This window comes from Pan paniscus, chromosome 8, assembly GCF_029289425.2.
Source record: "Pan paniscus chromosome 8, NHGRI_mPanPan1-v2.0_pri, whole genome shotgun sequence".
NCBI lineage: Eukaryota > Metazoa > Chordata > Mammalia > Primates > Hominidae > Pan > Pan paniscus.
The window spans coordinates 61,134,537-61,161,958 of NC_073257.2; the positions used below are offsets into that span (position 1 = coordinate 61,134,537).

General features: G+C 46.3%; 1 protein-coding gene across 3 annotated transcripts in view; it reads left to right on the plus strand.

Moving 5' to 3' along the window:
* The window catches only part of WDFY4 (WDFY family member 4), a 300,371-nt gene that overhangs the window by 184,028 nt on the left and 88,921 nt on the right, over positions 1 to 27,422 (plus strand). For all 3 annotated transcript variants that reach the window (XM_034930476.3, XM_057298884.2, XM_057298885.2), the window contains exons 41-44: positions 4,616 to 4,822; positions 6,221 to 6,272; positions 8,170 to 8,336; positions 21,773 to 21,921. In XM_034930476.3, the coding sequence (XP_034786367.2) occupies positions 4,616 to 4,822; positions 6,221 to 6,272; positions 8,170 to 8,336; positions 21,773 to 21,921 (575 nt within the window). The remainder of the gene's footprint in view (positions 1 to 4,615; positions 4,823 to 6,220; positions 6,273 to 8,169; positions 8,337 to 21,772; positions 21,922 to 27,422) is intronic.

The window sequence follows — 27,422 nt, forward strand, 5'->3', positions numbered from 1 at the left end:
GAGATGCCCTGGGGTACTTTGTGAAATTCTGTTGAGATCTGTGAGATTATAGGTTCTTGTGGGAAGGATGCAACTCCCTCAGCCCAGAAGGAAGGGAACCAGCCACCTGAAAGGTTAGCCTGTCTCATATTCAGCAGCAGGACTGACTGGAGTTCAGAAAGGACTTGAGAAAGTTGTGCAATTTTCCTGTTGATTGAGGTATTTTTGAGAAAATCAGCATTTGGAAGCTAATCCACAAGGATACTTTCCAAGTATTTAAATATTTAAGACAGGTTGTTTCGATATTTGAAAGAATGCAGATATAATAACATCTGCCATAGATAATGGGATGTGGACCATTGCCCTGCTTTTTTAAGGGGTAGTATGCTTTCCCAACAAAGGCCCATTCCACTTCCAGAAAAGTCAGTTCCAAACTCTGGACAGAGATTAGGCTTAAGAAATCTGCCACGTCCTTTGAGACAGCTTCTCCCAAGTGCACTAAATGAGGCCCTCCTAAGAAGGAGAGATTCAGGGGCCCTTGCCCACAGGGTGGCCAGTAACACACCACGCAGGACTTTTCTAACCAGGCACTTTACCCACAACTGAGAGGTGACTGGAGATGGCAGCAGCCCCCAGCATAACAAGGCATCATTGCCTAGTGCCCTGGAAGTTAACCCAAGCATCATTATATCCCATTATTATATCAACAGCAAACCTTGCAATTCAAATAGTCAATCAGCCAAATTTTTTTTTTTTTGATCCAGAAGTTCTGACAAAAAGTTGCCTCTACAGTCTGGCCCTGTTCAGATTCCCCTTTGCCTTGTCCACATTATCTTCGTTCTCTTCTCTGTGGCCCAGCCTCTCTTGCTCTGTCTGTTACATACTTAGGCCATCCAGTTCTTATGTTGAATCTTCATTATAATTTGCAGAAATGACTTATCCTGCCTACACAGTCTTTACTGGTTGGAGTTCTTTGTGAGATGCCTGACAACCCAGAAATGGCCACTATCTTCTGTCCCACTCTCTTCTAGGGCCTCTAGTTTTCTTTTCTTGTTCAGTCTCTATCTACTCATTGAGTATTTGTCACAGCTCTCTCAGTTACAAATATTGGAAACTCAACTCAGACTGCCTTAGGCAACAAAAAAAATGTCTTGTTTTACTGAAGAATGCAGGGAAACGCAGAATTCAAGCAGCGCTGGATCAAGTTCCGTGCTCTGCTTCCTCTGTGTGGGCTCCTGAGGGTGCCATTTCCAGCCCTAGGGGGTGGTGCCTGTGGGCCCATCCTATAACCATTCATAACAACTCAGATTATAGAGACTTGGGTGAAGTGTTCATCTTTGAAGGCTGGTCAACCCCACTGAAGTAGCAGGGACTGAAAGTAGGGAAGGGCTGGGTTTCCAAAGGTTAATCTAAGTGTTGCTACCCAAGGGTTGTTGTGATTCGAAAATCATAACTGGTCAAGTGTGGTGGCTCATGCCTCTAATCCCAGTGCTTTGGGAGGTTGGGCAGTAGGATTGTTTGATGCCAGGAGCTCAAGGCCAGACTGGGCATCATTGCGAGACCCCAACTCTAAAAAAAAGTAGTTAAAAAGACATTAGCCATGTACAGTGGCACCTTTAGTTCTAGGTACTCAGGATGCTGGGGTGGGAAGATTGCTTCATCCCAGGAGTTGGAGGTTACAGGTTACAGTGAGCTATGATCATGCCACTGCTTTCTAGCCTTCTAGCCTGTATGACAGAGAAAAAGACCTTGTCTCTGAAAAAAAAAAAAGAAAGAAACTGTAGTTGTCCCCCAACATAACAGAATCCCTGTCTGTGAGTCTGTGGGCCTTAAGTGTGGCATTTGGCCCACTTGCAGTTTGAATAGAAAGAGGGCCTTACACTGTGCAGAAACATGGGCATTTCAGAGCACCTTTGCAGGTGTGGAAACTCAGTACTTTTGCTATTTAGTCATCTGACGTCCTCTGCCCTGGGCCACCTGTAACTTGCTATCATGGACTAAATAATCACATCTCTCTCAGGGATCACACCATTGTCTGACTACAGATATTCAAGGCAACATGTGTGCTCTGTGATGAAGACCCAGGGAGCTGTGCATCTCCAGGTTGCATAGGTGGCTTGGGGTGGATATGTGTTCTTTATTTTTTTGACGGAGGCTTGCTCCTTCCCCCAGCCTGGAGTGCAGTGGTGCTATCTCGGCTCACCGCAAGTTCCGCCTTCCGGGTTCACACCATTCTCCTGCCTCAGCCTCCAGAGTAGCTGGGACTACAGGCACCTGCCACCGCGCCTAGCTAATTTTTTGTATTTTTTAGTAGAGACGGGGTTTCACCGTGTTAGCCAGGATGGTCTCGATCTCCTGACCTCGTGATCCACCTGCCTCGGCCTCCCAAAGTGCTGGGATTACAGGCATGAGCCACTGTGCCCGGCCGGATATGTGTTCTTAAAAAACTAATTTGAAGCTAAGGCTGGACAACCCAATAGCTTGAGATTATTCATCCTCCATGAAGCTCCGTATGTTACTACAAATGCAAAAGTACAAATGTCACTACAATCTCCAGGGAACTGAAATATTTCTGCCAAACGAGTGTTCATTCTATGTGACCAAGTCTCTGTAAAAAGCTTTGGATAGTCAGTTGGATAGTCATTATTTTTCTAGTGGCTTTTTTTTTTTTTTTTTTTTCTGAGACAAGGAGGGTCTTACTTTGTTGCCCAGGCTGGAGTACAGTCATGTAAATCATAGCCCACAGAAGCCTTGAACTCCTGGGCTCAAGAGATCCTCCTGCCTCAGCCTCCCAAATAGCTGAGAGTACAGTCATGCACTAACATGCCCAGTTATTTCTTTAATTTTTTTGTAGAGACTGGGTCTTGCTATGTTGCCCAGGCTGGTCTTTAACTTCTGGCCTCAAGAAATTCTCCCACCTTGGCCTCTGAAAGCTCTGGGATTAGAGGCATGCAATACAATGTACATCTTGGAGTTTCTTATTAACCAATTGGAGTACTACATAAAATGCTAGCACTGTTTGGGATATGAATTTAAGAACTGTAGAGAAACAAAATGATCTTGTTTTGAAATAGGATTAGCTTCATTCACAGTGATAACACTGATTACTTAAGCTGAGTAAGGTACCACATTAAGCTCTTGAAAATATTGTCCCATTTAATCATTCTAGAAGCCCATGATTATTATTATGGTACTATTATTAACCACATTTGACTGATGAGGAAGTTGAAGATCCTCCAGACTGAACTGCTGGTGATTCACAGAAACATGATGGATGATCAGGTCCATCAAATGCCACAAACCACCTGCTGGGCACTATCCCCCACCCCAAAGCCATGCTTTCATGGGAATGCCTCCGGCAAGTTATGAGAACAATTTACTCATTTAAAACGGCCAAGATTTGCAAGGCCTACATCTATAAGTCTTCCAGTTTTTTGAAATGCTAGCAGAAATCATGCGCTCGTAAAATAATAGCCCCTCAGCAAAGGAATCTAGCTCCCATGCTCAAGGAAGTCTTTGGAATCCAACAGACCAGGTTTAAATCTCTGTTTGGCCACCTGTTGGCTTTGGAGAAGGCACTTCTCCTTTGCAGACTTAGCATCATCATGGGGATGATGGAAAATACTTGTGGTACCACTGGGTAGAGGAAATGAGATAAAGCAGGTGCAGGGCTCAGCCTAACACATGATAATGAATGTCTTTTCTGTTCATGTTGTTATGCTTCTTGTCATTAGCACTTCACCTTTTCATTTTCTGAAAAGATTAAATTTGGGACAAATTCCATAAAATATTTGAATAATTGCAAAAGTGTATCCTGCAAAGTTGACTCTACTGTGCAAACTGAACTGAACTGCTTCTTTGACAGGTGATGCATGTAACTTTAATGTGGTCTATAAGTGCAGGTTGGGGGTATCTATGTATTATTAGAAAAGTTTGAGTCATACTCTAGTAGCAGATGTGGCAGTCAGAGACCACAGATGCAAACTGTGAGGATCTTATAGCTATTAAATGAGATTCTTTGCATTACTATGAAAGGTTTTAGCTCCTGTGAATATTCTAGAATCTCTGAACATTCTGGAATCTATGATATTAGGATTGAAAGGCCCTTAGACATCATTCAGGCCAGGTCTGTCATTTCGTTGGAGATTCTGAGATCCAGAGATGGGAGTGACTTGCTCAAATCAACCAATTGTCTTGAGGGCCTCTAATTCCCACTCCACTCCAGTTCAGGCAACTGGAAAAAAGTACATTCAGCTTCATTTTTGAAGGGTGGGATTGTGGTGAGATTCATGTCCATTTGGTAAAATAGCTGTCCAGTCCATGCTGATGAGCAGCTACAGGACCTTCCAGGCCTGTCGCTTTCTGCCCATCACCAGTAGCCTCATGGTTCTGAAGGCCAAAGGGCAGACAGCTTTCTCCTCCCCTAACTTGGATTAAGATATCTTAAAGCTGAGCAACTGTTTCCTTATAGTCCTGGCTGCAGTGGGTACCCTACACATTCTGAGGGTGTAGAGAGAAGGTATCTTTCTCAAACATTCATGGGAGACTTGGCCTATTCACCCCAGGAGGTTTGGGGCCAGACCCATGAGGCCCATAAGGCAAATGTTTCCAGGGTGACTCTGTTTCTGCTCCCCAGAGGCGAAAATGTGGCAACATCAAGGCAGCCAACGCCTGGGCCAGGATCCAGGAGCAGCTTTTTGGGGAGCTGGGCTTGTGGAGCCAGGGGGAAGAAACCAAGCCCTGTTCCCCATGGGAACTCGACTGGAGAGAAGGACCAGCTCGAATGAGGAAACGCATCAAACGCTTGTCTCCATTGGTGGCCCTGAGCTCAGGAAGGCACAAGGTAAGAGTCAGGCGCAGTGGGACAGTGCTGGTTCCAGGTAGGGCCTGATAGGAAAGCAGCTCCTGAGCTTCCCCATCACATGTTGTTTATATCAGGCTAAGATAACACATGCAGTTAAATGTAGGAGAGTCCCAAAATTTATTCTCAATGCCATTTAAGAGGAGAAAAGCATCACTAACCCTCCTAGGTACATAGCAGGGACACTGTAACTACAGCCTGCATGAATGAATAAACATTGAGTGTTGAGTGGTGAGTGGTTCTTACCTATGCTGCAGACACAGCCCTGTGCTGTGGTCCACACAAGTCCTGTGGAATCATCTGGATGCAAGTGCTTGGAAAGGGCCAGGGGAAGGCTATTGTCTGCTCGCACAAGTTACTTGTTATTGGGCAGTTGTAACCCGTACTGCTATAAGCATTACTGCAAATCCCATAACAAGTTTTACGATGAAAATCTCATGAACTTGACTGTTTCTGCAATTTTGAGCCAGTGATCCACTCATTCCAAACAACATTGACTTCCCAAGCAACAGAATCTGGGTAGTCCCTGGGAGTTTGCTCTAATGAAGCTTGAACTGTGTCTCAAACTCTTATTTTGCCTTTTAAAAGAGAAGAAGCCAGTTGGATTCATTTGGTAGTAGATATAGGAAATCTGTTAATAGTTTTTCATGTCTTTATTGAATGATCATAATTTAAAATATCCTCAAAGGTGGCCTTCCAAACACCAGAATGCTGGATTTTTTTCTTCTGCATTCATCACAAGTAACAATGTTGAGTTTATTCTCTCGTCTGTAACCTCAGCATCTTTTACTTATGCCAAAAATCCTTTGTAAAATCTAATGAAAAAATTACATTTCATTTATTCTGTAGATACTTAAATTTTCTAAGTATTGTCAATAAACATTCGGTGGTATGTAGTATTTTCCCTCACTACAGTTTTTAGGAATAGGAAGCAAAAAAATAAAAAATAAAAAATAAAAAATAAATAAGTAGCCTACTCACTGTGCTGGTGACAAAGCCAAGGGCTGGCTATGAAACCTGGTCTCTGGTCTCTGGGGCTGTCCAGTCCTGGAACCTCCCCTGGTCCCCTCTCCAGGGTGTCCCACACAGAGACATCGAGGATGCTATCTAATCCCATCTGGGCCTCTTCTTTGGTAATTACTGTAAGTCCTACTTAATGGAAGATTGTGGGTTTTTTCCCCTTTGACTCAGGAACATTCATACTTGCATTTTATTGTGGTCCTTTACGATTTAGTGTTTCTCTCCCTTTGCATCTGAGTCTTGCATAATTTGAAGGGGTCACATGCATGTGTGTGTTTGTGAATCTGTGGAATTGGAGGTGAGTGAAGCATAGATGTAGCATCCAGGATTTAATTTTTCTTTTCAATGTCCTTATTTCAGGAAAGCCAAGACAAAAATGATCATATTTCTCAAACAAATGCTGAAAACCAAGGTATTCAGTTTATCTACTTTTTCCTTTAATAGTTAAGCTAATTATTGGTTTTATTTAATATTTTGTTAAAGATATTAAATTAATATTTTAGAAGAGGAAATTGCTATTGTAGCCAGCCCTGGGACTTATTGTTACTGAGCTTCCAGAAAGAAGACAAGTCAATTTCAGCCCTAGACACTTGTTAGGGAAAGCATTTTCTATTAAGGTTGCAACAATAACCATTTTTGGGGAGAAACAGTCTGTCAATTTGCTATATCAGGGAGATCTTAAAAGTATTCCCAAACGATTTTTGAGACAGGGTCTTGCGCTGTCACCTAGGCTGGGGTGCAGTGGCATAATCACAACTCACTGCAGCCTCCACCTCCTGGGCTCACACAATCCTCCTGCCTCACCCTCCAGAGTAGCTGGGACTACAGGTACACACCACAATGCCCAGATAATGTTTGTAATTTTTGTAGAGATGGGGTTTTGCCACATTGCCCAGGCTGGTCTCCAACTCCTAAGCTCAAGTGATCCGCCTGCCTTGGCCTCCCAGAGTGCCAGGATTATAGCCATGAGCCAGCACACCTGGCCAATGACTACTTCTTACTGCTGATCAAACTTTTCTCATTTCCTGACTAATGGATTTATATTGAGCTTGCTACCTTGCCTGTCTGCAGTAATACAAGCCCAGAAGTGAGGATCTTGGGCTCTGATCCCCAGGTGATTTGGGGTCTTACTGTGGCACAGAGGATGGGATGATATTGTGATATCTGTTTGCCTCTCGTCTCTCCACCCCAAGCCCTACAACTCTCACATGGAATGATTGCCTGCCTGCTCCACCTCCAGAGGTGGGGGTTGCAGAGAGTGCAGTGGTGGAAAGCATGAACTGATTTTTTTGTGGATGATGGCCATGGGCTGCTGTGTCCTCTCATTCTTGACATGCAGAGCCCCTGGGTGTCTGTGACCCTGGGCCTTCATGGTGTTTCCAGTATGCACCCTGAGTAGGGAGCTCAGCCAAAGGAGAAGAAAGGCCCTGTGGTTCTCCACCATGCCTCTCCTACACACCTCTCCCTGCATGGGGGAAAGCTATGAGGGTTTGCGTGAGCAGCAGACACTTTCAATCATCCAGTACAGAAAAGATAATGAAAGTAAATGGACCAAATTGTAAACAGTGGAGCCAAACAGACTAGAGATGAAAAGACCAGACCCTTATCTCAGAGAGACTTTATTCAGATTCTACCTCTAGTTCTTAGAAGCCATATGATCTTGTACAAAGTAATTAGCCTGTTTCAGCTTTTCCATTTGTCAAGTGAGGATGAAATAGTATCTCCAACCAAGATGGGACAACATTTTAAAATGTCATCAGAAGTATCTGGCACAGAGAAAGGGCTTACTAAATGGGACCTGTTATTATTAGCACTATCTCTGGGTGCATGGGTGAGATTTGTTTTATTTCTCACAACTTCATATCTTTTCCAAGTTTTTTTTTTTTTTACAATAAAAGGATATTGTTTCTATCATGAGAAAAAACAGCAATATTCAAAGAGTGAATGAAGTGAAATTCAGAGAAAGCAAATCCTAGCTGGGCCTCTGGGGAGTTGCTTTACTGACTAACAAGGGTGAATTTGGAAATGTTGCCCTGTGGTCACTGGAAGTGGCTGAACAGCTAGGCCTGGGCATATCTGGGCCCTCCAGGATAAGTGAACTGGAAGGTATTTTGACCACACCCCAGGGTGCCCAAGATGTGTGGTGTCCATTTCCAGAAGCAGTGGAGGGGCACGGTGAGAGATCCACGCTCTTCACTTCGGCCCTGGAGCCTTGCTGCTCCTCGGTGATGTAGGCACATGCTGTGCACGGGCCCTTACCATGTCAGGTGGCTCCTGTCAACACCACGTGTCCCTTTATGCTGCTGCAGATGAACTGACACCGAGGGAGGCTGAGGGCGAGCTTGACGAGGTGGGGGTGGACTGCACCCAGCTGACCTTCTTCCCAGCCTTACACGAAAGTCTGCACTCAGAAGACTTCTTGGAACTGTGTCGGGAAAGACAAGTTATTTTACAAGAGCTTCTTGATAAAGAAAAGGTAATATACCCCATTGCAATAGCCTTAAAGATTTTTAAGTTAGTTGTTAAGATTGTCAGACAGGAGAAAACCAAGCTTTCGCCACTTACATGGGGAATGAGATCTCCATTTGCTATGAAAACTTTCAACACAATAATCAGTGAAAAAAGGGATAGATTCCTAAATTTGTTGGCCCAGAGAAAGGGTGCAAAGGGAAGTCTATACATCGTGCATCAAAATATTTAAAAGGTGTACCACAAACTGTTAAGTGAAAAATACTCTAACTTCCTACTTTGACCTTCATAACAACCTGAGAGGCAAGTTTCAAGTTGAGAATTCTTGACCTTCTGGCAGTTCAGCATCTTGGCCCCCTGCTTGTGGCCTGACCACCCTGTGAGGTCCCACACCTTGAGGGGTCTTGGGTGCATGTGTTTGGACACCCCAACCCATATGTCCGCACTGTCCCTATGCCTCGGCCTCACCTTGGCCACGACTCAAGCCTAGGGGTAAGCACACTTGTGGCACCATTAGCCTTCAAAAGGGTGGCTCTGGGGATGAAGTGTACAGGCCCAGGAGGCAGGCTGGGGACCAGGTGGCAGGGAAACCCGGGGTCCTGGGTGCCTGGAGTTGGGTTGGCGGAGCCCCGCTCTTCGTGTGTGTGTCCTCTTGGCCTGGCTGGGGAGGTCCCAGAGAAGGACCCCCCTTCCCCAAGTCTAAGAATGCAATGGAAGATGAAGCACATGTCTTAGAGTAGAACCGACCTCAGTTCTAGTCCCAACTTGGCCACATATTAAACCGCATGTCACCTAACCGTTGTCAGCCTCAGTTTTCTCATCTTTAATGTGGAGTTCTGGCCACCATCTGATAACATTCTGCTCAGGCTTAAATGGGCCAATGGAAGTACAGGGACTACTTCAGAGCTGGGCATAAGAGAGGTGCTCATCAAAGGTTAGTTGTTTTCCCTTTCTGAGGGTTGGGTGGTTGAAGGCTTGGTGGACCTCAGGGTCTCTGGGTGAATCGGGCTTTTCCATAGGGATATAAGTGAAGGAGATACCCACAGAGGAGCAGGCAGGCTGGGACTGGTGGGCCACAGGGGACACACAGAGATAAATGCATGAGAGCTGGAGGCTAGTCTGGCCCCAGGGTGAATGGGAGTGGATCTGAACCAAGACCCAGGGACTGAGGGAGAGCCTGGACCTCCAGGAATAGGTCCTAGGCTCAGAGAACCTGGGAGGGGCATAAGCAAATGAATTGCTTATGAACTTGCTGCAGAACTTTCAGCAAATTGCTTTGCTGTTTTCAGATTTGGGTCACAGTTCAAGCAATGTAGTCCTGTAACAATGCTGTCCTTATACCTGCATAACCAAAGCTTCCAGACACAGAGCACATTTCCATCATGTGCTCCAACACACCTAGCCATCATGCCTCCTCATGCAGGTTTGCCTACCTGCAGTGCCCTGCCCACTTGACCCCTGCAACTGACTCTCTGAAGCTGATCTTGACTGCTCCCCGCTCTGAGACTTGGAGAACTGGCTGGAGAACTAGCTTGTTACTGTCTGTGTCGCCCCCTGCATCACCTCCTGCCTTGCTGCTGGCACGCAGAGTGACCTCAGCGCTTTACCTGTCCACCTCTGTCACTACGGATCCTCCATACAGGAGGAAACCCTGTTGTCTAACCACAGGCATGCCTGAAGCAGCCAGTCAGTCAACACTGATGAATGACATGCTAAATTCATGTGCATTTTATTTTGATAATGGAAGTATCATATATCTACTATGTGAAATTTTGATAAATAGATATTAAAATATATAACACATGTATGCATAAGTGTATATTCATAATATCCAGTTGCTAAGGACTAACGGCAGATCATAACAGTTGGGATATATCAATATATTAATATGCTCATATAGGTAAGTGGATATTTAGTAAATATCTTGTCCATTGAAAAAACAGCTAAGACGTCAATGCTTTCTTTCCATAAAAACTTTTCTTTGCTTTATGCCCTTAAAGGAGCAGCCGTTCTCAACTGGGGGCAACTCTACCCCACAACGAACCCTTGCCAATGTCTGGAGACATTTTTAATTGCCATGGCCAGGGCGAGAGGATGCTCCTGGTGTCTAGTGGGCAGAGGCCAGGGCTACTGCTGGGCACCCTACGTTGTCTATGGTGGCAATTCTGAGAACTGTGTCAGAAAGGATCCATAGTAAACAGATATCATGCTCCAGCTACACCTGCCTGCTTTCCTGATTATGTGGTGTCTCCATATTGGTTCTTTTCATTGCTTTGATAGGAGAACAGTGGCAGTGCTTTATATTCACTTTCTATCTCTGCCAGAAGAAATTACCACAAACATAGTGATTTTAACGCAACGCACATTTATTATCTCGAAAGTCTTGGCACAGTGGGGCTCAGCAGGTTCTCTGCTAGAGCCTCAGAGGGCTGCAGCCAAGGCATTTGTGGGGCCTCATGTCTTTCCAGAGGCTCTGGGAAGGCATCCTTTCCAAGCTCGTTCCAGTGCTGGCAGAATCCACTTTCCTGCTTCTGTAGGTCTGAGCTCCTGTTCCCTGCCTGCTGGCTACCAGGGTTCATCTGTTTCTTGGGGTGCCCACCTCCCTTACCCTGTGGCCCTTCCTCCTTTCATTTCCTGCAGTGGGTGGTATCCTTCTCACCCTTCATATCCTTCTTGCCCCCTCTGCCTCCCGCTCCCCCAACACCACCTCTCTGACCAACTCTGCTGCTGCCTAGGGTGCAGGGGATGGCACTAACTCACACATAATCCAGGGTCACATCCCTGTTTTAAGGTCAGCTGATTCGTAACCTTGATTTTATCTGCAAAGTCCCTTCAGAGCAGTGTGGGTGTTGGATGGGACAGCCTCCTGGGGGCTTCTCTGGAATATGGCCTGCCACTTTGACACCACTCAGGCTGCTGCCCCCCAGGGCAGGTCCTTGGCCTCCTAGGAGAGCCTTTGCAGGTGGCCTGACTCCCTCAGGCATCCAAGGCCGGCCTGGGAGTTTTCACCCTGGCTAGGCTGAAGTTTATGGTCAGGGACCCGAGTGAGTCCCAGCCCGGCCTCTTGCAGCCTGCAGGTGCCTTTGACACTTGTCCTGTCTCTGAGAGTCTTGTTTTTGTTGACTGTCCACCAGGTGACATTTTCCTCAGTGATCTTGCTGGGGGAGCGGCAAGAGTCTGAAGCCCCCAGGTGACTGACTTTCCAGCCTCTGAAGCAGGACAGAACCAGGAGGGGGATCCTCTCCCATCTGCCCCTCCCTGCCTTTTGTTTAAGTTTCAGTCTTCCTTGGCCTTCCCGTGGCTCAGTGGGAAGCTGTCAGAAATGCCACACACTGTTTGCTGTGCCAGTGGGGATCCGCAGGATGTGCAGACAGGAGCATGTGGAATCCGGTGGGCGGTCGGGAGGGGAGAGAGCAGGAGCTGTCCTGCTTCCACTTAGCACCCGGTGGCCGGTACATTCAGAAGGGAGGGACCCGGTGTGAGGTTCGGCTCCTGGCCCAGAGGACTGGGCAGAGTGACCCTTGCCATTATCTAGGCATCCGTCCTTGCCTGAGATGTCTCTATGCATTTTATGGGGCTATGCTTGCTGCCTCTGGCTTCATGGGGAATTGTGGGAAAGGCTGGCTCCCAAGCTCAGTTTCCCCAGGGTCAGTGAAGCCAAACCACCAGGCACGCCTGCTCCTGGAGATGCAGGCCCGGGGAGGTGGGGGCAGGGCAGGGTCCCTGGTGAGGAGAGAGTGGAGGCTACAAGCAGGGGTGGGGGTAAAAACCCTGCCCAATTCTAATTCTCTTGCCTCCACTTACAGGCCTAGTGACTAGGTAAGTAAGAGAACCATTCCCCAGCCTCCTTTCTGTTATCTTTAGAATGGGGTTCTACTCCTGGTCTCACTGGTTTGTGGCAAAGATTGACATGGGGCTGTGTCTCTGTCTGAGACTGTGCCCTGTGAGGAGGCAGCTCGCAGTCTCTGGCATCTGCTGTTACTGCTCTGGCTGTTGCTGTTCCTTTCATAGCCCCATAGGATTTGTTCTCACTCTCCCAGAAGTAAGAAGGGGCGTTGGAAGAACCCTGGTACCTATGGCATGGCCCAAGGGCCGTGTCAAGGGAAGGATGAAGGATCCTGTTAAGACTGAGGCTCCTGTGAGACAAGGAACTGGGTGTCTTGGGGAAATGCTGTGGGGAGTGCTTGGATAGATGGGAAACTCTGGGGGTCTCCATGGGTCTGGTTGTCCTGCCGAGATGGTGGAGGATGAGACAGAGGGTCACAGTGGAGCCCATGAGAGGCCTGACCAGCTGGAATGGGGTTCCTGCAGAGTGCCAACACTCAAACCAAACACAAGGTTTTGGGAGAAAGAGGGAAGTTGCTGGGTTGAGGCCTGGACTGATGTGTGGTGAAATCAAGGAGGTCCCTAAACTGAAAGCACCAGGCAGGGAAGAACATAAGAAAGCAGGCCCCAGGAATTCACATGAATCAGAAAAATCCTCGAACCAGAGGAGCACCCTTCTGCTCTAGACTGGAGAGCTCTGTAGAGTGGGGTCCTGGCTGGCTGGTGGGACATATGGGGCCTCTCTGTGGCCTGGCACTTCTCCTCCCCCTCACACCTCCAACAGCCAGGTCCATGCAGTCCCATGCCCATTCACTCATGGCTCCCAGCCTGGAGGCCTCCTGGGTGAACCTGTCCTGGTGTACCCGTCCCCAGCATACTCCCACCCCAGAGCATAGCTGGTGGATCCATCCCCTGGGACTACCCCAGCCCCCTCTTATTGCCTGACTGATGATTTCTGAGCCTTCCTATGGTTTCTCTGAAGGCAAGGAGAGACTTAGCTTCCTCCTCGTCCCTTCCTTCCCTGACACATAGGGTGAGTGCTTGGGAACAATCTGCAGACCAGGTGAGCTCAGCCTGACAGGGCAGCAGGAATCAGGAGGTCCTCCAGGGGAGCCAACCTGCAGCCAGGCCTGGGTCTGCTCACATGCCTTAGGACCCAGCTTGAGGGAGGGCATGCCCTGGGGGAACCTGGGTCTTGGGGGAGCCTGCTCTGGGGTGGGGAGGGTCTTGACTGGACTGGAGCAGGCTGCCACAACACCACCACCATGGAGGCAGCAGCCAGTCATTTGTGCCCAGGAGGGCAGCTTGGCACAGGGCAAAGTGCATAGGCTGGTTTGAGAACCTCATTCTGCTATTTGTTTGTTGCCATTAATATTATTACTAGCAAAATGTCAACAGCTAGATGTCAGAAGCCCTTGCCTTGTGTGATCTTCATGCACTGTCTCATTCAGCCTCACCATGGTCCTGTGAGGCAGGTGTGTTAGTCCATTTGAGTTGCTATAAAGGAATTCCTGAGATGGGGTAATTTATAATGAAAAGAGGTTTAGTTGGCTCACAGTCCGCAGGGTGTACACAAAACATGGTGCTGACATCTGCTTTTGGTGAGGCCTCAGGAAGCTTCCAGTCATGGTGGAAGGTGAATGGGAGCCAGCGCATCACATAGTGAGAGAGGCAGCAAGACAGAGAGGGAGGAGGGGCCAGGCTCTTTCAAATAACCAGATCTCAGCTGAACTCTCGGAGAACTCATTCATTACAGCAAGGACAGCACCAAGACATTTACAAGGGATCTGCCCCCATCATTCAAACAGCTTCCTCTAGCCCACACTTCCAACACTTAAGGCCACATGAGATTTGGAACAAAACATCCAGACTGTATCAGGAGGCTTTATTATTTCCATTTCAAAGATGGCAAAAACAGAGCCCAGGGTGGCTACTCACTGGAATTGCTAGGATTTGACTTCAGATCTCTCTTATTCTCAGTTCATGTGTTTTTGTCCCCTCTCTACTGCCTCCCAGCTCACTGTGTTGGACAAGTTATATAACCTTTCCAGCACCCTGTCCCTCAGCAGCCGGCTCTTATTGGGCTTGGAGTTGTGGCTCCCGGCCCCATGTGCTTTCTCTATAACTGTTCCAGTTAAAGCTGGTGCAAGGAGGCCTTCAGGTCTCTCACCAACATGGCATCTCTGCCTGGGATGCAACATGCCAAGCAGGTGCCTACCTGCCCTCCTGCATGTGCCTGGAGGGCCCCTGGTCCACTGTGGCCTTATCCCTGGACCACTACGGTTTTGTGTCAAGGACAGGAACTTGAGGCCAAGGAAAGGAGGATGGGTGCATTGATTGTTGACCCATGAACATGTTCAGGCAAATAGAAAGTTTGTGCAAGGGGTGTGTGTGTGTGTGTGTTACTCTCTACATTCCCCAGGCTGGTACGATTAGCCTATGTTGAGGCATTTTTTTAGCAAGTGTTGGTTGTAAGCTGGGACTTCCCGTAATTCAGATGTCATTGTGAGACTTTGTGGGCCTTGTACTTTTTCTAAATTTCTAAGTGAAACATGCCCACAATAGGGGCATGGCAGGACTGTGTGCATGCTCCTACAACAGAGTCCCCACTCCTCCTCCCCTACCATCTCAGAAATGCTTGATCATATGGCCTTTGCTGGACACATAGCACAGGAGACTTTCCAGGGCATGACTGCTTTTCAGGCATCTGGGTGGCATGCCTCTGGCAGAAGCCTCTGGAGCTGCAGGTATCATCCTGGCCCTGGGGGATGCTGGTGGTGCCGGGGCTAGGGTGGCAGCAGCTTAACTCATTTCTTTGTGTGAACGTTGGAGTTCTGGTTGCCTCTAGTGATACCTGGAATGGTAATTATTCAACTATTCTGTGCCACCTCTGCATCATTGATTAATGATTCCCAGGACTACAAACGCATTTCTCTGCAAACAGCTCTGTTTGACTTGAGGAGTGACTGATTTAATGCATATTAATTGTGGGCTCATGCCAGTTACCACGTGGCTGGGGATGTCCCTTGTACAGCTTCCAGAACCAGTCCAGAGTCAGTCCTCAAGTGAAGGTTTGCTTTTGTTATTGTTCTTTGATTACATGAAAAATTAAACATCTGATTTTTTTTTCCATACAAACTCAATGTAAAATATGAGTTTGACCTTGGTAGAAATGATCCGCTCAAAGGGAGAGACATTTTCCTCTGGATTGCAGAGAGTGGCATCTTCTACAAGCTCCTCCCAGGTATCTTTAGCTAAGGCTGTTTGTAGAAGGTGAGGGTGGGTGTTAACGTTTATATGCAGTAACTTCCTGTCTTTCTGAATCTCCATGACTTTCTGAAATGCAAACAACACATGTCATTCCTACTTAATATTTCTGAGACGTTGGTTAGCATTCTTCATATACAAGGCCATTCCAGAGCTGGCCTTGTAGTTTCCCTGGACTAACTTCCCTTATCCTTACACATGCACATAAACACACACACATGCATGCGCAGACACACATGTGCAACCACATGCACACACATACATGTGTGCATACACACATGCACACACACACATGCACACTTGATGCGTGCACACATATGCACACCTGATGCGTGCACACATATGCATACACATACACATGTGTGCACGTGCACACACACACATACACACCCCTCTGACTTTTTAATTATACAGAACTACCTATAATTTCCAAAATGTCCAGCTGGTTCAAGACTTTGTGCCTTGGAATGCTCCTCCCCTGTTTTTTTATCTTTGTAACTCCTAACTCCAGACTTGGAGTCACCTCCTCAGGAACCGTTTCTCTGGTGTCACCGCTGCCGCCTCTTCCATCTCAATCTGAGTGAGACACACTCCTATGTGCTCCCAGAGCACCTGTGCTTTTCCTCCCACACTGCTGGGAGAGCTGATATCCTGCTCTCTCTCTTTCCTGTTAAGTTGTAAACATCTTAAAGGCATGTTTTATTTTCCTTTGTGCCTCCCAGGGAGTGGGGCATATGCTAAACATTTAATATGTACCTGTTAAATAAATGAATGAACAAATAGATGAGTGAATTATAGGCAATATGCTGACACCAGATGAAACCTTTTTTTTTTCTTAGCCTAGCTGGTGCCCAACGGTCAGTTTCTTAGTGTATGGGCTTCAGATCACCTGCATCAGAATCTTCTGGGTTGCTTATTAAAATTCACATTCTAGGGCCCTACTTTGCACCTGTTGAATTGAAACTGGGAATATGAATTTTATCAAGATGTGCAGGTGATTCTCATACATACTAACTTTTCAAATAAATGCCCCAAATCCATGAGTCCAAGTTTTACAATATTCAGAGCTACCCTGGCTAAAAATGTGCTCCAATTTTAATCAGTTGCCAATGATCAGTCCTTAGTGAACACAGGTTATGGTGAGCATTGTGCTTTGAACAGTCCTTGGGTCTTGTAACATGTTTCACATTTCACTGGTGCAACCAAACAAGAGCAAAGGTATTGCCATTTCCACCTGGTCTTCTCCGGGTCTGCAGAGAAAGATTGGAGGTGTGGCTGTCTGCAGGCTGTCTGTGGAAGTGACACATGCAGGCAGGCAGGGGGCATCCCTGCTCCTTGTCTCAACCTGAGATGTACTGACATAAAAAGATCCATGCATCATTACATTCCTTTCCATATTTCCCAAATTAATATATATGTGTATATATGTAAAATATAAAACAATAAGGAGATGTTCTCCCTCTCTCTCTCTCTCTATGTATATAGATAGATAGATAGATAGATAGATAGGTAGATAGATAGATAAATAGATAGCATCTCCTTACTGTTTTAACATACATTCCTTTGATTATTAGTATGACGAATTCTCTGTCTAAATACATTTAAGATAGAAAAAAGTAGATACTAGAGCTCATAAATGGCCAAATATAGCCTTTTGCCTCTTTGATACTTGACTTTTTCTCAGCAATCTGTGCTTTTCTAAAAAATAAGAATACTTATTCTGTATGGCAATACTATTAGAATGTATTCAGAACAAGGTTGAGGCAAGCAGAGATGTAGGAAGAGGGCAGATGATAAATGGGAGCAGGGCTAAAGCTTTCTTTGCAGCAGACTCACTCACCGTATACACAAACGTAAGGGAATGCATATATTGGCAGCTCTGTTGCTGGGTACCTTCAGTCACCTCTCGGGACCTCAGTTTTCCTACCTATAAAATCAGGGTATTTCACTAAGTTGCAGACTGCTAATGCTAGAGAAAACTTTAGAGAGTATCCGGTTGACCTTGCCCTTTATAGATGCACCACTGAGGCCTGACTTTAGAAGAATGTGCTGCTGTGTGCTACCACTGAATGTCCCAGTAGATTGTTGTCTCCCTGCTATGGTTTGAATGTCCCCCAAAATTCTTGTGTTGGAAACTTAATTGCTATTGTAACAGTATTAAGAGATGGGGTCTTTAAGAGGTGATTAGGCCATGAGAGCATGACCCTCATGAATAGATTAATGCCATTATTGCAGGAATGGGTTCATTATTATGGGAGTGGGATCCTGATAAAAAGGATAAGTTCAGCCCCATTTCTGTCTCTGTCTTGCATGCTCACTTCCAGCTTCCGCCCTTCCATCATGGGGTGACCCTCACCAGATGCCAGTGCCATGCTCTGGGACTTCCTGGCCACCAGAACCAATAGCCAAATAAACATTTATCTTTATAAATTACCCAGTCTGGGGTATTCTGTTATAGCAGCAGAAAATGGACTAAGACACCTTCTAACTTTAGCTCCAACATTTTGTTGATTTCTGGACAACCTGTTTGTCATCATACACAGAGCTAGCTGTGGCTACTTTCTTAGTTATTTTACCCATCAAGAGTGCTAATATATCATTCAGTTGATCTTAAAAAAGCTCTACTTATGAGGCAAAAGTTCTACTCTTTAAAGTGATCAATAGAATCATGGCATAAGGGATTTCTTAATCATGAGTAAACTTAGGGATGGAGCCCTCCTAGGGCTAATTTAAATGGAAGAGCAGGTAATAGTTCACTTGGGTTCATTTTCTAGTTCTTAAAATGCCATTTCTTTTCTAGCAGAATCAATGTTTAAGCTATTAACCCAGCTCTCACCAGACATTTTTCTTGTGGTTTGGCTTATTCTGGTTGATACTTAAGTCTTCCCAAAGGGAAGCACCAGATCATAGGCATGTGCTCTGAGACCCTGGTGCAGGCACCATGGAGGCTGTCGTGGGGGCCTGGTGTCACAGGGAGGAGAGAGGGTTTGGAGGCACATAGGCCAGGGCTGGCATTGCAGAGCCACATCGTCTCATCATGTGAACCTGAGGTTGGGGTCTCTGAGTCTCATCTGGGAAAAGGTACAATAAGAGAAAAAGTTTAAGCAGCCTGACATAATCTTCCTAATAGTCCTGGTGGGAGCGTAAATTAGTGTCACCTTGTGGGAGGGTAATCTGGCAATGGCTACTTGAATTTAAAATGCCCACACCCTTGACCTGCAGTTCTGCTTATAGAAATTTATGCTTCAGGCCAGGCGCGGTGGCTCACGCCCGTAATCCCAGCACTTTGGGAGGCCGAGACGGGCGGATCACGAGGTCAGGAGATCAAGACCATCCTGGCTAACACGGTGAAACCCCGTCTTTACTAAAAAATACAAAAAATTAGCCAGGCGTGGTGGTGGGTGCCTGTAGTCCCAGCTGCTCAGGAGACTGAGGCAGGAGAATGGCATGAACCCAGGAGGCGGAGCTTGCAGTGAGTGGAGATCTCGCCACTGCACTCCAGCCTGGGCAACAGAGCAAGACTCCATCTCAAAAAAAAAAAAAAATTTATGCTTCAGATTTACTTGTGTATTCAAAATGACTTATCTGCAAGGATGGTCATTGTAGCATTGCATGTTATGTCAAAACATTTGAAAGCAACCTGAATCAAAAAAGGACTGACTGGCCAAATAAACTGTAGCATATCCATTCAAGGGAATAGTCTGCAACTCTTAATAAGAATTAGACAGCTCTATGATAAATGATTTGGAAAATTATCTAAGAAGAATTGTTAAGAGAAAAGTCTAGATGCAGAGCAGTAAGCATATAAATGTTCTTTGTGTAAAAAAGAATATGTATAAACATGCTAATGTATTCATACAATCTCTTTGGAAGAATATCCAATAAAGTGGTAATGGTGGTTGCCCCTGGGGAAGACTACTAGAGAATCTGGGAACACCACACAGTTACTCAAGTCCCAAAGTAGACATTTATCATTTATCCTCAATTCATCCTCCGTCTCCTCCCCTCCCGTCCCCTCCTTTCCTCTCCCCTCCCCCTCCCTCCCTCTTTCCTTCCTTCCTTCCTTCCTTTCTTCCTTCTTTCCCTTTCCTTTTCTTTTCTTTTTCTTCTTTTTGCTTTCCAGGTAGTCCAGTAGCAGCTCCTATCAATTCTCCATCTTCTTGTTTAGATACACCCACTTCCTTCCCTCTGCATTCTGCCATCCATCCCAGACCACTGAAATAGCAACACAACGGGGCACCCTCATTTCAGTCTTGACCCTTTCTAATGCCATCTCCACCCAGCAGTCAGTGTCATCTTTTAGAAACAAACTCTCCCATGGCTTTCTGTTGCAACCACAATAAAACTCAAGGGCCATGCTAAGGTACCTAAGACCACCTATGATGTTGGTACTCCTAATTTCCAACTTCATCTTAGCCGTACTGACCACTTTCTGTTCCCCAAATCAGCCCTTCCTGCCTCTAGGCCCTTAACTGGATGTCCCCATTCCTTGAAATGTTCTTCTCCAAGCTTTTCCAGAACTTACAAGTTTCCAACCTTCAAGTTTCAGGGTCTATGTCCTCACCAAGAATAATGTCCAAGAACAGAATGGTGTTCTCGCCAAGTTTCTCCCTGCCTTTGTCATGATCACTCTGGTTTTTCTCTCTTAGCATGTATCACAGGTTGTAATAGTTGGTTGGTTAAAATCCCGCTACTGGATTTTAAGCCCTATGAGGCTAGGATTCTTGTATATCTTGTCCACCTTATCCCCAAAGCCTGGCTCAGTGCCTGCCATGGAGCAGAGGCTGAATCCGTAACTGCTGAATAGATGACCACCTGGATGAATGAATAAAATTGGAAATGAGTCCACTTTGGACTCTGGCCTGGAAGGTGGCTGGAGGGCCAGCTCCTCTGACAAGGTAGATTCAGAATAGACCAAGAAAGCCAGCTACCTTCACCAACCTTGTTTACAGAAACAGAGGCTCTCGGCTGGTCCTAGCTTACGAAAAACAGCTCAGCCCTGACTTGCCCTGGATCATAGTGGTTAATACTTATCTTGGAACAAAATGCTCAGTGAACCTTTGCTTTCTGCCCTTGGCTCTGGCTTTCACTAATCCCATTTGGTGCAGGAGTTGGAAAACTGGTCTTCAGGGCCTGCTCTCCAGGTGTCACCACTGTGGCCTTGTCATTGCTCCCAAAGGTGAGCATGGAGCTTTGCTTCAGTCCCAGGCTGTGTCACTTAGTAGGTGGCTGATCTTTAGCGAGAGTCTTATCTCCTGGAATCTCTTTTATTTATTTTTTCTCCCAAACATATCTATTCTGCTTTTGTATAACTGGAATTAGCACAAAATTACCATGAGAAAATGCTGGCCTCGGCCTTATTCTTGGTCCCTTTAGGCTCTCATGTTCTAGAATGTATTGATTCACTCACTTGTTCCTTTAGGGTTTACTATGTAAGGACCCACTTGGTCCTTACCACATGCAGAACTCTGGGTCATACCAAGACATTGTCATGGGTCAGGTTCTGCACGGAGAAAGTTGATTGGGAATGAGGATTGCAGGGCTGGGCCAGTGGAGAAGTGCAACCACAATGTAGTCTCAGCAAAGACTTCAGCTGATTCCAGAGCAGCTCTAGGTTTGGGATGGTTGTTTAGAGTTTTCTTGAATTGAGCCAGAGGGGCTAAGCCTTCCTACTCCACATTGTCCAGTTGTTGGGTACAGACTGCCCCTGGGAAGAGGATGTGACCTTGGACCAGGGGCTGTATTCAGCTAAGGCAGTTCTGGAGAACTGCCAGCATTTCCAGCAAAAGGGGAAATGCTCACCTCGGTCCAAGAGGAAGGATCTGGGCAGAGCACCGTGCATCTTCTGCGCATGTTTCCTTGGCCTTGCAGAGATGGAAGTACCTGTCTTGCACTTGTGGTTCTAGGCACATTTGAATTCTAGTCCTGGCTCAACCATGTACTGGCTGGTCCCTGGACAAGTTCCCTCTCCTCTGTAACTGAGCAATGTCTTGTACCTGGTGAACTTTCCTCACGGTTAACTGTGGGATGCTTTGCATGGTTGTAGAGGGCCTTAAAGTGAGAGAAAGGACTTTGATGTGCTGAATATAGCAGTAAACACTCACCCACACATCTTGGTGGGAGCAGAGGTAGGCTTGAGTAGATCAGACACCAGCCCAGGTGGGGTGTGGTAGTGCCACGTAGGCTGTGAAGAGCAGTACAGCTCTGGGACAGCGGGACTGCCATTCATACAAGGCACTGCTCTCACCTCCAATTGCCCCATGGATGGCTGGTCACTACCCTCCTGTTTCCCCCAAGAATCATGGGCATGCTTCCTGTGCACCACCTGACTCTGCCACTCTCTCCTTCCAGGTGACACAGAAGTTCTCCCTGGTGATTGTGCAGGGCCACCTGGTGTCAGAAGGGGTCCTGCTTTTTGGCCACCAACACTTCTACATCTGCGAGAACTTCACACTGTCTCCCACGGGTGATGTCTACTGTACCCGTCACTGCTTATCCAAGTGAGTTATCCACTTCTCCCAGCAGATTCTTCCCTGAGCCCCATTCATCCTTACCAGCCGCCCCCACTATTCCCCTTCTCACCTTGTTCTTACAGTGGGCTTAGATTTGGGCCTGAAACTGAGCCATGAGATAAAACAGAAGGACCTGCAGGCATAGGCCATCCATGGCCATGGTTCCCCTAAGCAGTGATCAGGACTGGGTACTAATGTGGCAGCTCCTCACATCTCCCCTAATGTGGAATGTCAGGACTCAGGGATCAGTCCTTCAATTATTCGCATGGCTGAATTCAGTCGCCGTCAACTTACTCACTCAACAACATGTTGGTTGCTCATTCTGCGTGAGAAAACAGGCACCGCCCCTCTCTTCCGAGGGACTTAATGCAATCGGCAGCATGCACAGGTTCTTTCAGAAACTGTTGGCCACACACTATGATCGTGGGACAAAATCTTCAGGGTTCAGGCTTGGAGGGATGGCCTGGGACTGGAGTGGTGGGGAATAGCTACCTGAGGAAGGGACCAAGATCTGGGTTTTGCAGAATGGGTGAGACTTGGGAAGAAACTTGAAGTCATTTTTACACAAGCAAATACAAGAGGCCTTTGGCAGGAAATGCCAAGTTCTTTAGGATCAAGTGCAGTTGGTCTATTTGGGTACAGTCAGCCCTTATTGTGCAATTCTCCTATGTTTATGAAGTAAGGCCATTCAAAATCAAATTGACTGAACTTTTGCCAAAAGTCCAGTTGTCAAGTGTATGTTTTCACTTGATCATTGTCTTTGAAGATATTTGGATGAAGATTTCTTCGTGCAGAGATAGGCCTTGCCTTTTCCAGTTGACCCAGGTTCCGATAATGACAAGATGACTTCTTAGCCCAGTCACTCTCAAACTAGCTGACACCAGCGTCGCCTGGAGGGCTTGTTAGCACACAGATGCCTGGGTCCTGCCCCACCCTAGTTTCTAATTCAGTAGGTCTGGGGCAGGGCCTGAGGCTTAGTAAGTTCCCAGCTGATCCTGATTCTATTGCTGGTCTGGGACCACACTTTGAGAGCCAGCCACTGTTTTAGGCTACTGACTGAGGAGTCCAAGTCTTATCTGCCAATAACCAAGAACTTTAACTTCCAGTTGTCCTATCACTTCCAACCTATGTAAAGAAGAAAGAGTTGAAGGAGTGCAGAAGAGTAGATGTCAGCCCACCTTGGTTGATTTAGATCAAAATGCTTTAAAATGCTTGGCATTTTTCTCTCTGCTAATTTCCATATTTTATTCATACCAAACGTTCACCGATTGCTGTGAGTCTTCTGTGCTTCTCCAAGGCAGGAGAAGCATAATTAATACTTGGCTCCTCATCCCATGTTATTGCTCATGTTTTATTGATACTGATCAATATGGACAATGGGCCTGCAGCCGTGCCTCTCTGAGAGCAGATGAAAGCTTTCTACTCTATCCATATGCACGACGTGCCCCTGTGATGACTCACATAATCCACTGCTGTGCTCTTCACCTCTGGTTTAGATAGTGTTAGATAAGATCTTATTGATTAGGTAAATTGTGTTTATAAGGTGTACCTAATCATCATCAAATTCACTATATCTGCACTTTTAATAGAAGCCCAGTGGTCAGATTTTATGTACTCACTTGATTTGCAATGACAGACAAGGGAGACTTCTCATGTCTGAAAATGTACTTCTCTAGAATGCAAGCAGGAGTAGATTGAGAACAAATTACTACCCTGGAATTGCACTGGGGAAGTGCCCAGATAGTTTTAGTCACCATACATCAAAGAAGCATTTGTTAATCAGTGCTTTCTCTCCAGGGTCTCATCTGGTGCCCTAAGAAACCACTAGCACTCCTGGAGATGCAGTTCTGAGACAGACTATTAGATCATTCCAGATCAATGGGGATTAAGTCTTATTTTGACCATGGAGATTAAAGAAGATACATAAATAAGCTTGTTAAAAATAAAGCTAAGTCAAACCTGAAATGTTTCTGTAAAAGACTGCTATGGAATTGAGTCAGTTGCACATTAGACCTTGAAAGAGCCTGTCCGATGTACCATAAAAACATCCAAAATCAGACTCAAGAACATTACAGACTCTTTGACAGTGATTGGACTTTGCACTTTGGAAATTTCCTCAGAAACTAACAGCCTTCTGAGAAGGTTAGCTTTTGCTTGTAGTAAGTCCCTTTCTTAGCTGATTAGGGTGGCTGTATTCATTTGCTAGGGCAGTCAAAAACTGGGTGGCAAAAAACAAACAAACGCACACACACAGAAAAACAGAAATGTGTTGTTTCATAGTCCTAGAGGCTGCCAGCATGAAACCAAGGCAAGGCCATGCTTCCTCTGACTGCTGTAGGGAAGCCTCCTTCCTTGCCTCTTTAAGCTTCTTGTGTTTGCAGACAATCCTTTGCATCCCTTGGCTTTGAGATGCATTGCTTCAGGTACCTGGTCATCTTGTCCCTGTATCTTCACATCATCTTCCCTCTATGTGTCTATCTCCGTGTCCAAATTTTCCCTTTTTATAAGGACACCAGTCAGGTTGGATTTGGACCCATCCCAATGGCTTCATTTTAACTTGATTACCTCTTTAAATATCCTGTTTTCAAATACAATCACAGTGTGAGGTACTGAGGGTTAGGATTTCAACATATCTCTTTTGGGGGACACGGTTCTACCCACGACAAGGGCATTCAAGCTCACATGGCAGAGAATTTGATTAACTTGGTGGGAACCTAAGTCATCCAACTGGCTCTTTGTGATAGAGTATTTTAAATCAGATAATTCTTCCCCATCAGTGAGCAGTTTTAATGCATCATTTCTGTTTTATTCAGTTCAACAAATATTTATTGAAAATCTGTCTTATGCTCAGCACTATGGTGGACTCCATAGATGGAAAGAGTGAATTAGATGTGGACTAAATCGGGTAGAGAGTTTACAATCTAGTGAATGTTTCTGGGTATAAATTCCAGGTATAATTCTGGCAACAGTCAGGTAACTTCAGATGTGGGCCAAATTGAAGTATGTTTTATCCTGAAATCCACTTCTACTGTCAAAGAACAGGTCAACCAATATCATAACTACCATTTATCTCACTGTGATTTATCTAGTCAGAATATTGACAGTTATCCTAAGCACATGGACAGTTTTTGCAGATCCTGCTGACTGTTATGCTGACGAACTGTGAATGGCAGCCTCTGAACTATGGCAGTGGCTCTACCCAAAGAATATGGATCAGCTGCCCCTTCTACCCAGTACCCTTGGCTGTCTGAAATTCGATTCATTTTGTAGAACATGTAGGGTGTAGTATTGTCGAAGACTCCCAATCACAGCTGTGTGAATATTACATATGATAGACCGCAATTTGGAAGTCAATCAGGGGAATCAATAATGTACATAATTTAGCTTTTCTGAGACTTTGGGTCTTTCTGAGGATCCATCCTCTATATGGCTATTCAGTTTCTACAAGCAGGAGGAAAATGACTATCTTTTCTCCTAAAAGCTCGTTACCATTTTCCAGAGCATTCTTCCATACGTCATCTGTGTTTCAGAGTCCTGAGTTGCAGAAACAGTCAGCACAGAGCAAACTGAAAGCAGGGAGCCAGTGGTAGAGCTCTGTAAAAGCTAGGGAGCATTTCTGCCTCCAGGGAGAAAAGGCACTATTGAAAGAGCATGGGTGTTAGAGTTGGAGGACCTGGGTTTGAAGCCAAGTTTCACCTCTTGAGGACCACATGACCTTGGAAAAGTCTCACCTCTCTGGAATGCAGTTTCCTCATTTATGATATGGGAATAAAAATAAGTCATGCTCAGTATAAGGTTTCCTTATGAGGATCCAATTAAATAATGAATAGGGAAATGCTTGGCAGGCCAGAGAGCATGACAGTCACTTAGCAAACATGTCCTGAGCTCAGGGGAAGATACAGAGGACAGAGAGCCATGGGCAAAGACCTGTGCCTTGTAGGGTCTGCAGGGGAGAGAGAACAGCCGGACATGGAGCTAAGGTATGAAGAATATTTTCTGTGGTTCCCACAAGCATGGGATGATGGGAGCACAGAGGAGTGGCCATGTCATCTCCACCAGTACCTTGACCTGGGATGCTGCTAGACCTAAGCCAAAGGTAGGAAGTAGAATTGTCTCTGTGGCCTTACTGGGAGTCAGAGATGTGTAGGGGCAGCTCAGCTGAGATCCGGATAGAGGTATTAATAATGGACAAAGGACCTCAGCCAGCAGCCGGTTTGTATTAAAGCATCCTGGCAGAAGCATTCAGAACCAAAGCTGCGTTTTGTGTTTGATCCATCCTACCACGATGCGGCTTAGAGGAGAGGGCCTGGGAGGGTTGTTCTGAGAAGGGTCTGCAGAGAGCCTGAGTCTGCAACCTCAAAGTCCAGCTGTTCAGGGGCCTAAGCAAGGGGCTCAGGCTGTGTCTCACTTGGGCAGGCTTCCCTGCTGCCCAGCACAAGTCGAAGCTCTTAGTGCTGCACATGCTGGACTGCCACTGACCATAGACTAGAGAATTCCCTCTGGGTCTGTGACTGCTGGGCCTCTCTCAACTTCCCCAAGAAGTGGAGCATGGAGGCTCCATGGGCTGTGTTGTAGGCTGGGCCTTGGGGACCACACTGGGAGCTGGAATGGGAGAAGCTGAAACAATTTCCTCACCAACTCCCTGCCACCTTAGGCTGGGGCTGGCAGGACCACCTTGGGGCAGGGGCCTTTGTAGCCCTTGGCTCTCTGGGCCTGTGGTTGGCACACAGGCTTCTTGAGGGCTGGCGTGCTTGGGAGGCCTTCGTTTCTTAGTCCTGGCATCTTCTCAGAATGGCTGTGGTTGTATACACAATTTAAGATGACTACATGCCCCAGATGTTCAGAAATGTAACTGTCTATAACTGAAATCAACTTTATTTCTCAAGCTCCCATGTGTCCAGATGATGAAAAGCTTCATATGATTAGCTCAAGGCATTTCAGTTATTTCCAGTGTACAAATTGTTCTCTTTGGGAATAAATATTTGGACAAATTTATTATCCTCCCTTTCCCCTCCTCTCTTCTGCTTCTCTGGGAGGAGGGGTCACTCTGAGATCTTTCTGGGAAAGCCTCCTGCACACCCCTCATAACTCTCCAAGGGGCCTCATCTCGGGACTGCCTGATGCCTGCTAGAGGTATGCCTCTGTTCCTCCAGGTGCCCAGGAGGTGGGTCCCTCATCACACGTGGGGCCCTTCTCTGCCTTTTCAGTGAGTCCCTTATCAGCTCTCCAAGATTGCTTCTCACTACTCAAGGCCTGGCCTGGGAATTTTAAGATGCACTCCCTACATTTTCTCTCTCCAGCCTGGGTCTTGCAAACTGAATGAGCTCTGGCTTTCAGGAAGTTATTTCTGCTGTGTGACTGAGCAATCGCTTCAGAATTCAGTACACCTCTTTGTCCTGGGCTGGGTATACCCAGCAGCTCAGGCCTGTGCCTTTGTATGGTCTGCAGGGGAGAGAGGCCAGTCAGACATGCCGCCAAGGGGCAAAGGA